We start from the raw sequence: 18,404 nt of genomic DNA, 5'->3' as shown, positions 1-18,404 counted from the left end.
AAAATAAAATAAATAAAATAAATTTATATTAAAAAAAAGCTTTTGTACAGCAAAGGAAACTATCAACAAAACAAAAACGCTACGTACTGAATGGGAGAAGATATTTGCAAATGATATATCCAACTCAACGTCAAAAAACCAAGTAACACAATTAAAAAACAGGCAGAGGATCTAGACATTTTCCCAAAGAAGGCATACGGGTGGCCAACAGGCACATGAAGGAAATGCAAATAAAAACTACAGTGAGATGTCATCTCATACCTGTCAGATTGGCTGTTAAAGATAATAAATAACAAGTGTGGGCGAGGATGTGGAGAAAAGGGAAACCTTATGCAGTGTTGGTGGGAATGTAAATTGGTACAAACACTATGGAAAACAGTATGGAGTTTCCTCAAAAAATTAAAAATAGGACTACCATATGATCCAGCAATTCCACTCTTGGGTATTTATCTGAAGAAAGCTAATTCAGAAAGATATATGTATGCCTGTGTTCATTGCAGCATTATTTACAAAAGCTATGGAAGCAAGCTTAGTGCCCATTAATAGATGAATGGATGAAGAAGATGGAATGGAATATTCCATGCCAATGGAATATTATTCATAAAAAAAGAATGGAATCTTGTCATTTTCAATAACATGGATAGACCTAGAGGGTGTTCTGCTAAATGAATAAGTCAGAGAAAGACAAATACTGTATGATTTCACTTATATGTGGAATCTAAAAAACAAATGAACAAACATAAAACAAAAAAAGTCATAGATACAAAGAACAAACAGGTGGTTGCCAGAAGGGAGGGGGGTGAGGGGAGGAAAGAAATAGGTGAGAGAGTTTAAGAAGTAACCTCCAGTTGTAAAATAAACGAGTCACGGTATAGTGTGGGGAATATAGTTAATAACTAATATCTTTGTATGGTGACATATCATAACTAGACTTATCGTGGTGATCATTTTGAAATGCATAGAAATATTGAATCGCTAAGTTGTGTAACAGAAACTGACAGTGTTGTAGGTCAACTATACTTCAAAAATAAACAAACAAACAAACTCATGGAAAAAAAGATCAGATTTGTGGGTACCAGAGGCGGGGCGGGCGGAGGGGCGGGAATTGGTCAAAGACAGTCAAAAGGTATAAACTCCCAGTTATAAGATAAATAAGTACTAGGAATGGCATGTACAGCACGATCAATATAATTAACACAGCTGTATGTTATGTATGAAAGTTGTTAAGAGAGTAAATCCTAAGAGCCATCCTCATAAGGAAAAATACATTTTTTTCTTTTTCTTTCATTTTGTATCTGTATGAGATGATGGACATTCACTAAACTTATTGTGATAATCACTTCATGTTGTATGTAAGTCAAATCATTATGCTTTGTACCTTAAACTTATGCAGAGCTGTATGCCGATTATACCTCAATAAAACTTGAAGAAGAAATAAAATAAATAAAATACATGGGGAAATACAAAGGGAAAAAGATACGCAAAAAAAAAGATAGTTATGGGGAATAGATGAAATGCCATGTTTAAAATCCCTACTTTTTAAATACCATATTTTAAGAGTACCCTCTTGCCTCGTACCTTAAAAATGTTAATTCCCATATTGCCTTCTTCAAGCATATTGGAAAGTCTACATTTCCAAGTTACATGTTTTCTATTCCACATAGCTATAGGTCACTTTTTTTTTCAATTCCAGAATGACTTGGAGAATTAAATGAAAAAGTATGAGGAAATTATTGTTTTTAAAGAAATGAGACAGTATTTTGATTTTTTAAAAGCACAAACTTCTTATTTGCTTAGCTTTGACTTCATTATAAGTAGTCTTATATAAACTTTATATCTTAATAATAATTTATTATTAATAAGATACTTTATATCTTAATGATAATTCTCAAGATACCAATATATATTACAGTGTCTTAAATACTTATGCTTTCCCATTTCTTTCCACCTTTCTTTCCAGGTTATAAAAGATGGAGGCCGGCTCAGTGGTTCGAGCCATCTTTGACTTCTGCCCTAGCGTATCAGAAGAACTGCCACTCTTTGTGGGAGATGTTATTGAGGTGTTGGCAGTGGTGGATGAATTTTGGCTTCTAGGAAAGAAAGAGGATGTGACAGGTAAGAGGTTCATAATTCCTCACGTACAAAATAGACCACAGACCCTCCCTTCTTTCCATATTAAAAATAAAGGTTTAATGAGAAGCCCAATAAATACACTTCAGATCCTTTTGTGTTTTCTGTGTGTGTTTACTGTGGTTTCTACCAGCAAGGAGAGAATATCTGTTATCACTGCGTCTCTCCTTAACTGGTTCCTTTAAAAGGTTGACATGGTTAGGTACCAGCTGCCCTCCTAGATTCGTGGGTGTCCTAAATTTATTAAATCTTCCCTCTACCCTAGATGCAGTTAACTCCCACTTTCCATGCACCTGGTTTCCTTTTTTCTATTCTTGAAAACACGTTAGCACCAGTTTCTTGTATGAATTTGCCAAGGGAAGGCTGGAAGTTTTTCCCCCACACTATGCATCTATGTTAAATCCAATCTTTAACTTATATATATTTATGGAAGTCTGGGCTGGAGTATATCATACAGTCCTTAGAACAGACTCTTATTGATACTTAAGCCACATTTGGGAGATAATAGATTATTTCCCAGTAGAAGTGACATCTCAGGTGAGATAAAAATGGTGAGTAGGAGTTAGCAAGGCAAAGAGGATAGGCAGAGAGAATTGCTTATTCAGAGGCCCTGGAATGAGAGAGAAAGAACATGGAGGGACTGAGAAAGTTCAGTCTGGCATGAAGTGTGAATGGTTGAGCGGGGGGAGATGGCGTGGGGAGATGAGCAGAAGCTAGATCATGGAGGACAGCGCATGCCATGGAAAGGGGTTATGGAAACAGGATAATGTAAATGTGCTTTAAGCCCAATCAGATTTGTCTTTTAGAAAGCTCAGTGCTGCAGATTGAAGAATGATAGGAAAGGGCAAAACCAAAGACAGGGAGGTGGGATGGGAAGTGGTTGCAGTAATCCAGGTGAGAGGTGTTGATGGCTTGGACCGAGGTGGTGAATCTGGAGATAAGTGGACAAATGCAAGAGATAGTTAGAAGGTGGAATCAACTAAACTTTACGATGCTTTCCAACTGACAGGTCCTGTTTGTCTACTATTACCTGTTAAAACCCTGCCAATCTTCAGATTCAACTGTAGTCTTTTTCATAAAATTTTTCATTTTCTTCCTGACCCATTTCCTACTTTCTCTGAACTTCCATAGCAATTTGTGTACCTAGGATGTGACACTGGATTTCAAACTGAATTATTGTTTATGTCTGAATTAGATTTTATGTCTGAATCAAATTTTAAGATCTTTCAGAGCCAAGACTGTCTTACTCATTTTCCCCTCTGCAGTGTGCCTTTGATAGAGTGGCACCCAATAAATGCTCATTGAATTGAATTGCACTCTCTGTGTTCTGCATGCACCTAATTTTGTGCACTGCACGTTTTCTACAATATATTCTCCAGCGATGAGTACTCAGTGAGTTTTCAATTCAGGGTTTATAAATGGGCTCAGAAGAAAGTTTTTTGTCCTGGTACACAGACAGAAAAAAAGCAATTTTAATATTGGAAATGTTTGCTTTTATTTTCAGGACAGTTCCCCAGCAGTTTTGTGGAAGTTGTTACCATTCCCAGTCTAAAAGAGGGCGAGAGACTGTTTGTCTGTATCTGTGAATTTACATCCCTAGAATTGAACAGCCTTTCCCTCCATCGAGGTAAGTTGATCATCCAAGAGTAGACTGTTTAAAATAAGATTGGTGGAGTCAGTCCATTTTGACAACTAGATCTTTTTTTTGAATTTTTATAAGTGACTAACCTCTAGAGAGTCTTCAATAATACCAAGATAGTGCTGACAATAATAATGCCTTGTATTTGAGTAGCATTTCATAATTTCCACAGCATTTTTTCTCACAAATACATTCTCATTTCATTCTCAGCACAGACCTGGCAGGTAGCAAAGTGGGTATTATTAACTGCATTTTAAAAATAATGAAAATGACTTCCTCCACTTATCAAAAAAAAAAAATGATAATAATAATGCGAATGAGATTCAAAGAATGTTACCTGCAGTTGAGAAGTTTTGGCCTCAGAATGTGAAGTTACATCACCTGATTATTTGTAAGTCCAGTATTATCTTTCTACTGCCCCAGGTTGTAGCTACACTTCAGACTACAGTTATCTTTTTTTCCCGTAAAAATTGATATGACTTTGCTAACAACATACTATTTATTAATGCATAATAGTAGAGCAGGAATTACGGTATGCAGATTAAGAGAGAGATGCAAAACAGCCCCATTGCTATTCAACTATTAGGTAATGTTATTAAAGTTCTCATCAGAACCAGTTTAAAAGGAAGTGGTTTAAAACGGATGGTCATAGCCATGTCTCAGTGATATTCCAAGTATTTCTCACTTCTTACACTCTGATAGACATATGAACGTCTAAAGAGTGACTAAACCGTTTCGGCACATGTACTTGATTAAGTCCATACATTTCTGCATAAGCACAGAAGCCAGTAGTGTTCCACAAACTGAAGCTTATGACCAGTGCAATTTTATGATGACTCACAACAGTCATCAAAATTGTATAATTTATTAGGTATGTTGTTACTATTGTTACTTACTCTTTTGAGTATGGCACTAAAGGGATAGGCTTAATTTCTTAAACCGTGTACACATATGGGAGAGAGAGAGTGCAGAGGTGGGGAGAGAGACCTAACAAAGTCCCTAACCCTTAGTCAGTGAGAAGAAAAGAATATTGGACTTTGACCTTAATCCTCAAAATCAGCTTTCAGAGTTTCTTGCCTTCACTTTACACTAAGCCTCTACCTCTGTTCTGTGTGCTTTTTTGCTAATCCGCGTTGGGAAGACAGACAGAAATAGATGAAGATGTTATAGTAGGGAGCCTCATATCTGTCCCTACTCACAGCTCTCCCAGAGGAGGGCTGAGTCCACGTCAGACCAGTCAGAGGGCGTGGAGAAAGGGCCAAAGCACAGTGGCTTCCACCAGAGCTGTGCAGAGGATGTGGGTGGCCGGGCATTGTTTTTTCCTGCACCTGGTTCCTGGAGCAAATACTGTGTATAACAATGTACTATGTGGGAATATACAGTATGTCTACAACATTTGAGGAATTTGAGGAAGTGGCTTCTGGAATTAGTTTTTTTGCTTCATAATATATCTTGCATAGTCAAGTCTTAGGTACTAAACAGATTTTCTGCTGAATGCCTCTCCTGGGAAGACTGGAATGATGTGTTCTGAACTTGATTTGAAGTTAAATTCCACCTCAGGAATCCCAGAGCCACCTGAGATTCTCAGGAAGACCCTGGTGTGGACCTTTCAGCCACAAGTCACCTCTACCGAGACTGACTCAAGGTCAGGCTGGGTCCTGGAGTCTGTAGAGCTTACCTTGACTATCTTTTAACAAGTTAAGGCTGCGGAGCTGAAAAACATAAGCAGAGCTCAAAAGAAGAGGCTGCAGGGCAGGGGGGATACATAGGAAAAGAGAGAATAGAAAGAGATGTACTAATTATTAGTGGTTTTATCTTCTGTGATACTGTGCTGCCAGTAACCACATTGACTGTTCAGCTCTCTTTCCTTCTATGCTGTTCACATCTTTTAGCTCTGTATGTCTTCCGATTTGAACATAATAGCCTTTGAGGATGGGGCAAGTAGGTGTATCTACACAATTTGTCTTTTTCTGGGAAGTTTAGCCTGAGACACAGAAATGATTTTAATTTCTCTTGTTTTCTATATATATAACAGATATTTTAATAGTTAGAAACAAAATCACTAAAAAAAATGAAAGTATTGTTTTATACTATATATAGTTTATGACTTGAATCTAGGCTTCCTGATTTTCAAGTCTACTGCTTGGAATGGCCCTTCTACTTCTTAGACTGAAAATGGCCCTTCTGCTTTTTCCATTAGATCAGTGTCTCCACTCATGAGTATATACATTCCTTTATCCCTGTCCTCTAGTACTGTTAATCTAGTTCCCTGTTGTTTCTTTGCCTTTCCTTTGGTCCTTCAGTGTAGCAGTGAAGCTTCTCCTCTTCTGTGATTTAATATATGTCAGGAGGGATTTGGAAACCTTTAAGAACATGTGGGATAATGTTTGAGATCTGTTTTGTTTTACCATGCTGCCTTTAGTTGTTATTTACTTACCTTTCAGAAATATCGAGATTTATAAGAGAAAAAATTACATATTTTAACTATAAAATTATATTATTAAAAATATATATGTATTTAGGGCAGGCAGTATAGTTTAGGGGATAAGAATTCTGATGGCCCTAGATTTAAATCCAACTTCACAACTCAATAACTGTGATTCTGTACTAATTACTTAAGTTCTCTTGGCCTCAGTTTCCTTGACTACAAATAATAATACCTACATCAGGGTAGTTGTGAGGATTAAATGAGGTTATACATGTAACGCATCTGGCAGAGGGTAAGCACTCAATAAAGATAAGCTATTTTATTATTCTCAACCTGGGATTCTTGGGGTTCATGGATGTGCTTCGGGGGACCTTGTTTCCTGATAATTATGTGAAGTTTTGTGTGTATGTACATTTTCCCTGGGAGATTCTATTTGGAATCCAGACCACCAGTGGTTTTTCCAGCAGGTGTCACCCTTTCTCCTTTTCCCAAAGCTTTCCATTTGTTTTGGTCTGTTCCCTGTATTTTGAGTTATATTTAAATTCAGAAACAAGTTTGTCTCTTAGATCAATGTAGGTGCTGTCCTAGAAAATAAAGAGTGGGAAAAAGAGAAAAAACAAAAAACAAAACAAAACAACAAGGAAAAGGCAGAGAAAGAGGGGAGAAAAAAAATTAGTGGGAGCGATGAAATATTTAACTGCCTGACACAACACAGAATGCTTATCCCTTGCCTATAAGCTCATGCTTCTAGGCCACCTCTCAACCCCCAGAAAAGACCAATGAAAATTAAATTGATAAATTTATTTACAAATAAATAGATAAATGATAATTATCAGTTAAAGCACTGTGTCATAAATCTGTGGTGCCATGTGTGTGAGATATCAGGATTAAGGTTCTGATATGGCTCATGTGGAAACCCAGGTAAAGAGTGGTCGGTCTGCATAGAGTACAGAGTCCCTGGGCAGAAGATTTCAGTGAGGGACTTTATACTGTAGAGTCAAACTACTTATATTCAGATTCTAGGACATTCATTCTTTCTTATCATCTTATTCTTAATGCATTTCTCATTCGAATAAAAAAATCTAACCAGAAGAAACAAGCAGCGTGGTGGCTGGGATTAATCGTGCATAAGCAAAAGGCTGAGACTGACCCTAAGAGTCACCCCACTTCCTATTTTTTTTGTTCTCAAAATTTGGTCACTCTATTCCAGGAGTTCCTCATATTGTTGTTTTTGAAGTTTAGAAATGATCACTAAGCAACCTCTATTCCTAAGGCATAGGAATGCAAAAAACTCAGTAACGGCTATAAAATAAAAGTGTTCACCAAAATTATCTCTAAAGTGCTTTTCAGGGCCTAAATTATGACTTTAAAAAAAAAAACAAAAGCTTTATTATGTAGAAATAATCAACAGAATGACAATCTGCCAGGTAATAAAGCTTATCTCAAAACAGTCACCCAGGGAGTTACCTGGTGGCCTAGTGGTTAGGATTCCGGGCTTTCATTGCCATGGATCGGGTTCGATCCCTGGTTGGGGAACTGAGATCCTGCAAGCCGCACAGCACGGCCAAAATAAAAACAAACAAAATTGTTTTCGGACTTCCCTGGCAGTCCAGTGGTTAAGACTCTGTGCTTCCAGTGCAGGGGACATGGGTGTGATTCCTGGTCAGGGAACTAAGACGTGTGGCATGGCCAAAAGAAAAAAAAAGAAAGAAGGAAAGGAAAAAAACAGTCACCCAACTGAAAATAGGAAAACAAACCCTATTATAAGGGTTTCATGAAGATTTGGTAAAACAAGAAAATATTCTAATTCTGCAGGTTTAAAAAAGCCAGTTCAGGGACCTCCCTGGTGGCGCAGTGGTTAAGACTCCGCCTGCCAATGCAGGGGACAAGGGTTCGATCCCTGGTCCGGGAAGATCCCACATGCCGCGGAGCAACTAAGCCCGGGTGCCACAACTGCTGAGCCTGCACCCTGGAGCCCGCGAGCCACAGCTACCGAGCCTGCGCGCCTGGAGCCCGTGCTCCACAACAAGAGAAGCCACCGCAATGAGAAGCCCGCACACCGCAACGAAGAGTAGCCCCTGCTCGCCGCAACTAGAGAATGCCTGCATGCAGCAATGAAGACCCAATGCAGCCGAAAGAAAGGAAGGAAGGGAGGGAGGGAGGGAGGGAGGGAGGGAGGAAAGAAGGAAGGAAGGAAAGACAGTTCATTTCAAAGCCAGGAGAGTGGGAGTTTTGGCACGCTTTTATTCTTTTTTTTTTTTTTAATTAATTTATTTATTTTTGGCTGCATTGGGTCTTCGTTGCTGCACGCTGGCTTTCTCTAGTTTTGGCGAGCGGGGGCTACTCTTTGTTGTGGTACGCGGGCTTCTCATTGCGGTGGCTTCTCTTGTTGCAGAGCACAGGCTCTAGGCGCACAGGCTTCAGTAGTTGTGTCACGCAGGCTCAGTAGTTGTGTCACGCAGGCTCTAGAACATAGGCTCAGTAGTTGTGGCACATGGGCTTAGTTGCTCCGCGGCATGTGGGATCTTCCCAGACCAGGGCTTGAACCCGTGTCCCCTGCACTGGCAGGCAGATTTAACCACTGTGCCACCAGGGAAGCCCACGCTTTTATCCTTTTTTTTGTTGTTGTTGTTGATTTGTATGTGTGTGTTTTATTATATATTAGTCTCTTAAATCAAACAGAAAACAAAAAGTGGAGCTACAAACCTAAGTTACAATAGTACTGGCTTTTCTCATCGCCCGTCTATCTACTTTTACCAGAGGTCTTTATTGCTTCATAAGGCTTTTTTTTTTTTTTAATTCCTTTATTATTTATTTATTTATTTATATTTGGCTGTGTTGGGTCTTCGTTTCTGTGCGAGGGCTTTCTCTAGTTGCGGCAAGCGGGGGCCACTCCTCATCGCGGTGCACGGGCCTCTCACCATCGCGGCCCCTCTTGTTGCAGAGCACAGGCTCCAGACGCGCAGGCTCAGTAGTTGTGGCTCACGGGCCCAGCTGCTCCGCGGCATGTGGGATCTTCCCAGACCAGGGCTCGAACCCGTGTCCCCTGCATTGGCAGGCAGACTCTCAACCACTGCGCCACCAGGGAAGCCCCGCTTCATAAGGCTTTGAGTTACTGTCCAGGGTCCTTGACTCCAACCTGAAGAACTCCCTGTGGCAGGCGGGGCTGGTGGTTAAGAACTCTCTCAACTCTTGATTAACTGGGAATGTCTTGATTTCTCCCTCATTTTCGAAGGAAAGTTTTGCTAGATATAGGATTCTTGGTTGACGGTTTCTTTCCTTCAACACTTCAAGTACATTGAGCCATGCCATCTGGCCTCCAAGGCTCCTGATGAGAAATCTGCTCATGACCCACCTTCCTGGGAAATCTTCTCTCAGCTTCATAGACTTTCATAATGTACTTTATCATGCCTTATGCAACAGAACATTTTGTATAGTATCGTGAAGTCAGTTAAGTTGTAACATTATTTTGAGACCAGAATTTAAGGAAAAGGAATTGAATATTTCAAGTGTAGACATTATGAGGTCTTTAAAATTATTACACATTTTCAAACTAGAAATAAAAAGGCCACTGAAGTATCCTACAGATTTTAATTTATAACAAAGTGAATACCAATATCTAATAACACACGTGAAGAAAAATTTCTTTGGGATCCTTTTTCCTAAGTGTAAAGGGGCCTTGAACTCAAAAAAGTGAGAAAACCACTGTGGTTTATCCCCAGCTGTGATGGGTCCATTTCTTGCTCTGACCTCAGAGTGCACCACTGTGATGTACTTCACAAAGCCCTGTAAAAGAGACAGCTGGGCCCAGGTTTTTGGTCCTTAGAGCCCAGGAAGCTGCTTTTGGTGACCTGACGGCCTTGGACCTACAGTTAGCTTGTTTTTTCCTTGTTTCTGCCATTTTGTTGATTTTTTTTCTCTTTTCTCTACTCTTTTTTATTTGTCTCATTTTTCTTTCTACAGTTAGCATAGTCAGTATTGTTGGTATAGTTAGCACAGTTGGTATAGTTAATAGTTTATTAGCGTAGTTAGTGTAGTTAGTACTAGTTAGCGCTGTTGGTACAGTTAGCATAGTTAGCGTTGTTAGTAGAGACAGCACACTTAGCCCTGTTAGTACAGTTAGCATTGTTAGTTAGCGTAGTTAGCATTGCTAGGTAGTGCTGTCAGTCAGTGTAGTTAGCAGATCACCATGATGCAGGGCCTCACAGCCAAATCTGCTGACAAGGAGGTTCATATTGATGACTTCGAGATCCTCCGCACCATTGGTGAAGGCACCTTCGGTAAAGTGAAGTTGGCCCGGCACATTCTGACCGGGACACAGGTGGCTGTCAAGGTCATTAAGAAAAGGCGTCAGAACTTCTCAAGTGTCCAGGCACTTTCCTGGGAAGTGTGCAGTATGAAGGCTCTGAATCACCCCAATATTGTAAAACTGCTGGGGGTGATTGACACAGAGGAGACATTTTTCCTGGTGATGGAGTACCTCAGTGGGGGGGACATGTACCGCTATTTGAAGATCCATGGCCGTATGACAGAGGCGGAGGCCCGAGGCCCGTTCCAGCAGCTGGTCTCCGCCCTGCAGCACTGCCACCAGAGGGGCATCGTGCACCGGGACCTGAAGCCAATGAACCTCCTCTTTGATTCCAACATGAATATCAAACTTACAGACTTTGGCCTCAGCAACAAGTGTGATGACACTGGCCTACTGGACACGATCTGCGGCACAGTCCCTTATGCTGCCCCGGAACTCCTCCTGGGGCAGAGCTCCAGCGGCCCTGCAGTGGACGTGTGGAGCCTAGGAGTAGTGCTCTACACCATGGTAACTGGGTCCCGGCCCTTTGTGGGAAAAGACTTACAGGAGCTGCGGAAGCAAATCCTACAAGGGCAGTACCCCATCCCACCTTATCTGTCTTTGGAGATAAGGGATCTATTACAAAAAATGATTGCCCTCAACCCCAGTGACAGAGGCACCTTACCTGACCTCGTGAGGCATCCATGGGTGACCATGAGCCACCCTGTGAAGAGGACCTGGAGGTGACAATGGTGAGGACTCCGGGCTTGACTTGCAACCAGATCCAGGACACTGGAACAGGCAGTATGAGCTCCGTGAAACCCAAGGTGGGGGTCTCCATCATAACTGTAAAGCCCTTCTCTTCTGGGGACCTCAGTGGCAGTGAACTTGAGCCTTCTCCAAGCCCTGTGGTGTCCTCCCTGCAAACCAGGTGGCTCTACCAGAGAAAAAATGTGCAGCTGCAGGAAGACCAGCAGGCAGGGCAGAAGACCGGTGAGTCTGCCTGTCCCCCACCCAGCCTGGAGTCGAGGACTGCCACCCCCAGCCCAGCCCCCCAGTGTGGCACTGGGACATCCACCTCCAGCAGCAGCAGGATTGGAGCCCCAGAGGGAACCAGCTGCCCCCTGGGTGTGTCCAACACTGGAAGGTCCTCCCACACTGGGCAGCCTGAGAGTGTGTCCTCATCCACTCTCTCTGGCCACAGCCAGAAAAAGCAAGGGGTGGCTGGGAGAATCTGGAACTTTATTTTAAAACATCTTTGTTGCAAGCTGCCCAGCAAGAGGCGTCATAATAAAGTGAGCCCATGTGAACCCCATGGATGACCGAGGCAGGAAGGTCAGGCCGTCGCGCTCCCTGGGGCCCGGTCCAGTGGAAGATGAGTGTGTTCTCTGCACGGCCTTCAGAAGCATCGTATCCAAGACCCTGGCCAGCTCAGAGGATGGTCCGCAGCAGCCCGGGCGACCGAAAGCGAGGCCACTATGGCTGCAGGTCTGCCCCTCAACCCCCACCTGGGTGAAACTTCAGAGACTGGACTGTCATTCCTGGGGCACGTCTCCCCTCCCCTACTCTTCTGTCTTCCGTGTTGGTGGGGGAGGGGGATAGTTCTTGTTCCAAGAACTCCTTGGTTCTTCCAATTTTAGTTAATAAACTTGATGCTCCAGAAAGATGTATCACACTCTGCTTTGCGTCGTCCCTGCACAGAATTGGGGCTGTGCATTTTCCAGTGAGACAAGTGTGCAGCCATGTAGTGCTTGGACTTAATCAGAACAGCTGGTTCCCTGGTTCAGTAAGCCCTTGAACACACGGGTGACTGGAGCAGGGTCTTCTTCCCAGAGGCCTCTCTCTGGGGGCACATGCTCTCGGAGGCATCACCTGCACAGTTCCATTGGCTCTCGTGCATTTACAGGTCACTTGCCGACTGCGGAATCCTTCACCGCAAGACACAGAGCACTCTGACCACGTGCCCGTGAACCACCTCGAGGGGCAGTCCCAGATGTTACAGGGCTGGAACCCAGCCAGCGGCTTCTGGAGGTGCTCACAGAAGGCCTCACTCACTTCCTGCCCGTTGGCCATTACACACTGGGGTCTCTGAACTCGGGCTCCCAAGTGGCCGCAAGTGGCAGAACAATGTGTCCAGCTACCAAGCTCCCAGAAAGTCTCCAGCAAGTGGAGGATGGATGATGCCATCGCCTTTCCAAGAGCATTGGTGGCTGTACAGACGTAGGTTCCTTCACTTTCAAGGGAAACATTCTGCAACAACAGGGATCCACTTTTACAGGACATTGGATGGTCACGTTTGCTCGCTGGGGTGCTTCCACGATGCCTCCAATCACGACGGAGAGATGGCTGTGCTCCGGTCTGGTGATATTTCTTCCAATAGACAAGATGACAGGTGCCTCTGCATACAGCACAGAAGAACTTTCCACATCCGAACCGAGATGATTAGCGACAGAACATCCATATATTCCTTGTTCTTTCTTTGTAGGTTTCTGTATCTGTATTTCCCCCATTCCATCCACAATGACTCTTTATAGGTTGGGACAGTATCCAACTTCCCTTTTTTAACTTGTCTCTCCAAAGGCCGAGCTATTGCCACACGCTGCACTTTATAAGAATTAAGATGCCGTTTGTAGGTAGTACCAAGATCAATCTCCCCCTGCTTTGGTTTATACTCTTCTGGTGCATGGTGAGGCTGTTTGACTATTTCATAAGGATGAGAATCCGACCCGCAGGTACAAATCTGACACAGACACCAGGTCCTCATGCTCCCGGCTCGCGGGGTCGGCTCCACAGCTCCTCCGCACCCGCAGCTTTTGCAACTCCACCACGCCGGCCTCGGCAACCGCCGGGGCGCGGCTAATGGACCACGCTTTTATTCTTAATCGCCAAAAGACCTACTGTGTCTGAACAGTAGCCATGTCTCCAGTGAATTCCCTCTGTGGTCCTGATGTAATGGCCTTAGAACTAGTGGGGGGAAAAGTCACTTGTAATTCTCAGGACCCCAAGCTCTGACCAATGGTTATTGAATCAGAAATTAAAGGAAAATAGAAATACAGGACCAAGACCCTATTTTCAGGGACATCTAAGCAAAACAGTATGAAATCAGTGAAAATGTATTGGGTGCCTACCAGTAAATGCAAAATCTTACATTAGAAGCTGTGTAGTATATAAAAATACAAGTATCAAAATTGTTGATATAAGTGATAATTTCTTTAGTAGGCTACAGATGGCCAAGATGTGTGTAGGCTTCTAAGGTTTATCAGGGAAGCATGCTGAGGTTTCAGATGGAGAGGCTTCTATAGGAGACAATGAAAGTCCCCTTGTGTGGAATAGGGTCTCAGAGGTGAGATAATATTGGATAGCTGGGGATGGGGCCGGGGGAGGTTGTGACTGGATGTGAATACCGGTTTGCACTGAGGTGAAAACATAAGAGTAGCCTTTTGGTAGCTTAGTTAACTAAACCTCTTTGGAGAGTGTCCACAGCAAACTTATTTTTTTAAATATATTTCAGGTAGTAAGAATAGGATTATTAGAGTAGAAGCCTTAGGTGGTAGGAAGAAGCCTTCATGGTAAACGTTTGAGCAGGGGAGGGATATGATAAAATGGGTACATTTGTAATCTTAGTTTGGCATGAATCATTTGGTAGACTGGAAGAGACAGTGTCTGGGGCGAGGTTTAAAAGAGTGAGATGATGGGAGTTGGATGAGGTAGCAAAGAGTAAGGACGAATGGAATAAATATTTTGAGAGAAGAAATTAGAGGACAAAAGGAAGTTAGAAGCGTGGAGCTAGTTAAAAAAATTAAAACTGATAATCTACAAAATGAATAGTTCATAATCAGATAATTAAAAGTTTGCTGCAAAACAATTTGCTGCAAAACTATAGGGTAATTTTTTAACTGGGGCAAATCCTTGCCTCACCTTCTTCAATAATAAGGCAGATGCTAACTGTTTAGATTATATTTTGTGAAGATAGCCTGAAACTACAATATTGGAACTACTGGTTATTTTCAAAAACAAACTGCCGATTACTAGAACATTCTTCTAAGATTTCATTATGATGTATTTTCAGGATAAGGAGAGTTCAAGAAGGGCTCTAACAAAGTGAGAGAGTGGCATGGACATATATACACTACCAAATGTAAAACTGATAGCTAGTGGGAAGCAGCCGCATAGCACAGGGAGATCAGCTTTGTGCTTTGTGACCACCTAGAGGGGTGGGATAAGGAGGGTGGGAGGGAGACGCAAGAGGGAAGAGATATGGGGATATATGTATATGTATAGCTGATTCACTTTGTTATAAAGCAGAAACTAACACACCGTTGTAAAGCAATTATACTCCAATAAAGATGTTTAAAAAAAAAAAAAAGGGCTCTGGAGAAAATAAATGAACAGTTTGTTGTCCACACCCTGCACTTCCAACCCATTCCTGAAGATTTCTTTCTTTGTTCGATTTTTGATATTGAATATAATTTGGTGTGAGAAATTAGATCCATCTATTCAAAGGACTATAGTGGCCATGAATATATTCTTCATCGTTTATAAATGAATCCAGTGGTACAGACTATTGTTGGTAGTAGCATTTCTCAAACTTTTTGATCTCAGGATCCCTTTACATTCTTAGAAGTTTTTGAGACCCTAAAGAGCACTTGCTTGTGTGAGTCTATTGATATTTACCATATTAGCTGTTAAAGCTGAGACATTTTTTAAATTATCAGTTTATTTTTAAAAACTCATATTAGCATTAATAACATAAATAACAGTTTATGAAAAATAACTAGTTTCCTACCCAAAAAAAATTTAGTGAGAAGAGTAACATTGGTTTGCATTTTTTGCAGATGTCTTTAATATTTGGTTTAATAGAAGAAGTCTAGATTCTTTTACTTGAATCTATATTCAGTTTGCCACGTTACATTGTTTTGGCTGAAGTATATGAAGTGTATGAAGAAAATATGATAGTTTTGACCTCACAGACCCTCTGAAAGGATCTTAGGGATCCACCCCCAGGGTTCCGCAGACCACATTTTGAAAACCATGGGTTTACAGGAATGTTCACTGTATTGTCACTAAATTGTCAAAAAGTGTTCATGCACTTAAAACTCTAGGTTTATATTCCCTTGAATTTGGTAGCTATTTAAGATGATGAGTTGCACTATTAGTTATACCAGTATCCTGCTGAGGTGATAACCGAGGTCATTATCTTTGCTTCTCTTCTCTTTCTTCAGGTGACCTAGTGGTTCTCGATGGCACTCCCACTGCCGGCTGGCTGCAGGGCCGGAGCTGCTGGGGTGCCCGGGGCTTCTTCCCGTCCTCATGTGTTAGGGAGCTCTGCCTCTCCTCACAGAGTCGGCAGTGGCACTCACAGAGTGCCCTTCTCCAGATTCCCGAGTATTCAATGGGACAAGCCCGGGCACTGATGGGGCTCTCTGCCCAGCTGGATGAGGAGCTGGACTTCAGAGAAGGGGATGTGATTACCATTATTGGAGTTCCTGAACCAGGCTGGTTTGAAGGGGAGTTAGAGGGTCGAAGAGGCATTTTTCCGGAAGGTTTTGTAGAGCTTTTGGGGCCCCTGAGGACTGTGGATGAGTCAGTAAGTTCTGGAAATTGCGATGACTGCATTACTAACGGTGAAGTAGATACCAACACAGGAGAAGAGAGACAGCCAGAAGAGGAAGGCGAGCAGCCAGCCACCTACGGGATTGCCCTCTACAGATTCCAAGCCCTGGAGCCAAATGAGTTGGATTTCGAAGTAGGCGATAAAATCCGAATCCTGGGGACCCTGGAAGATGGCTGGCTAGAAGGATCACTGAAGGGCAGGACAGGCATCTTTCCTTACCGCTTTGTAAAGTTATGTCCTCAAGCAAGGGTGGAGGAAACCATGGATCTGCCGCAGGAAAGCAGCCATACCAACATCCCTGACACATCTTTGGATTGTTCGGAGAACTCCTTAGAAGTGGAAGGAACAAGACATGAATCTCCTGAGTATAAAGCAGAGAAGTCCAACTCAGTTATTTCTGAAACATCCACTTCCCCATTGGAGCATCTGACTTCTGAGTATGAAGAAGACAAAAACTCTCACTGGAACACGGGCACCTCAGAAGGGCCCCCAAGAAGCACAGGTTCAGGGCACGAACAGCTTCTTGCCAAATACTCTTCCACAAAGGATCCTTCAGAGGTGGTCAATGGTGTTGCGTCCCAAACTCCAGTACCTTTTCATCCCGAATTGCAGAAAAACCAGTATTATTCTATAGGAGGAGGAAGCAACCCGTGCCCCGACCAGTACTCTGACCCTCTTCCTCTAGAAGCAAGGACTAGAGACTACTGCAGCCTACCTCCCAGAAGAACATACTCCCAGCCGAAAACCCTTCAGAAGCCAGTGCCACCTCTTCACAGCACCTTTTCCCGTTTAGCCTCCAGGGCAGTCAGACCCAGCCAGTTGAGCCCTCAACTCCAGGGCATGGCGCGGTGTGTGAAAAAGCACCTCACACCCAAAGAAAATGCTTCCAGCTTTTGCTCTGCATCAGAGAGATCAGAGATGAAGCCTGGTCTGCAAGACAAGGCACCTGCTGTGGAAGCAATGGCACTTTCACAGGGAGACGGCAACACGGACCTGGATTCTAAGTTGACACAACAACTGATAGAGTTTGAGAAGAGCTTGTCAGGGCTCGGCACAGAACCAGATAAAATTTTGCGCCACTTTTCAATCATGGACTTTAACTCCGAAAAGGATATTTTCCGAGGTTCCTCGAAGCTAATCATCCAGCAGGAGCTGCCCGAGAGGAGAAAGGCTCTAAGGCCACCGCCACCCCGTCCCTGTACTCCAGCATCCACTGCTCCTCATTTGCCAGTGGACCAGAACCTGAGACCGGAACCACCCTTGGCAATGCGACCCTCTCGCCCCGCTCCCCTGCCTCCCTCGGCCCAGCAGAGAACGAATGCAGTACCCCCCAAGCTCCTAACCTGTAACCGTCCTGGCTGGGAGACCCTAGAAAAGGAGGGCCCTGAGAACATGGAGAAGACTTTGGACCAGACTTCCCAGTGTCCCTTAGTCTTGGTGAGGATTCAGGAGATGGAACAGGACTTGGATATGTGCTGCAGGGCTCAAGAAGAGCTGAACTTACTGTTGGAGGAGAAGCAAGAGGAATCACTAAGGGCAGAGACCCCTGAGAATCTTGAGTTCTACGAGAGTAACATTGAGAGTTTGAACATGGAACTCCAGCAACTTAGAGGTAAGTGATGAGGAGATAGTATATACTTGTTTCTTGACACTGGCAAGTCCAAGTAACAGCCTACCCAGGTTTTTAGGGATATGTTACCATCTATGATGGACAATTAAGGAATGGTTTGCTTTTTATTACCTAATTTCTCACTCTGTCACCACAATTAGATGGCTCTGTCTGAATGTATCCTATGACCACTATAGCCTCCTAACTCCATTTGCTGCTCAGGTAAAAAAGCTCAGACCTCAGTGACATTTATACCTCCTGTACCTCTGTGACATCCGTAGCAGTTGTGCAGATGGAAGTCCCCAGATATAACTTTCTTTAACCAGACTCTGCTCAGGACTGACGATTTCCAGGCTAAGACTCGTGAGAAAATGATATGTTGTATCTTTGTGGTCCAGGGACTAAGTTTCAATAATAATAATAATAACAAACATTTATTAATGTATTAATAAGCATTTGTCACAAAGAATCTTCACAGCTACCTTGAAGGTACTGGGTTAATTCATATGGCTACTTTATAGATGAGGAAACCAAGACTTGTAGAGATTAAGTAGCTTGCTAAGGGAACCGGGAATTGAGCCCATGTCTTTAACTACTATGGTTTACTGTTTCCCACCTTGCACATTCAAAAATTCAAATGCTGTCTCTTAACTTGGGGGTGACCAGGCTCTGGAGACTTCATTTGTATTCACCAGC

General features: G+C 42.9%; 1 protein-coding gene across 12 annotated transcripts in view; it reads left to right on the top strand.

Moving 5' to 3' along the window:
• Nucleotides 1–18,404, top strand: part of DNMBP (dynamin binding protein) — a 153,606-nt gene that overhangs the window by 35,595 nt on the left and 99,607 nt on the right. For 9 of the 12 annotated variants that reach the window (XM_082408054.1, XM_082408055.1, XM_082408056.1 and 6 more), the window contains exons 2-4: nucleotides 1,961–2,115; nucleotides 3,635–3,757; nucleotides 15,708–17,711. In XM_082408054.1, coding sequence (XP_082264180.1) covers nucleotides 1,971–2,115; nucleotides 3,635–3,757; nucleotides 15,708–17,711 — 2,272 coding nt within the window. In that variant the 5' untranslated portion in view covers nucleotides 1,961–1,970. Of the gene's footprint in view, nucleotides 1–1,960; nucleotides 2,116–3,634; nucleotides 3,758–3,979; nucleotides 4,161–15,707; nucleotides 17,712–18,404 lie in introns of those variants that run through there. The other 3 variants (XM_082408052.1, XM_082408051.1, XM_082408048.1) reach the window with 3 other exon arrangements.

This window comes from Balaenoptera borealis (assembly GCF_965194805.1).
Source record: "Balaenoptera borealis genome assembly, chromosome: 10".
Taxonomy (NCBI): domain Eukaryota; kingdom Metazoa; phylum Chordata; class Mammalia; order Artiodactyla; family Balaenopteridae; genus Balaenoptera; species Balaenoptera borealis.
This window is presented reverse-complemented; position numbering and strand designations above follow the sequence as displayed.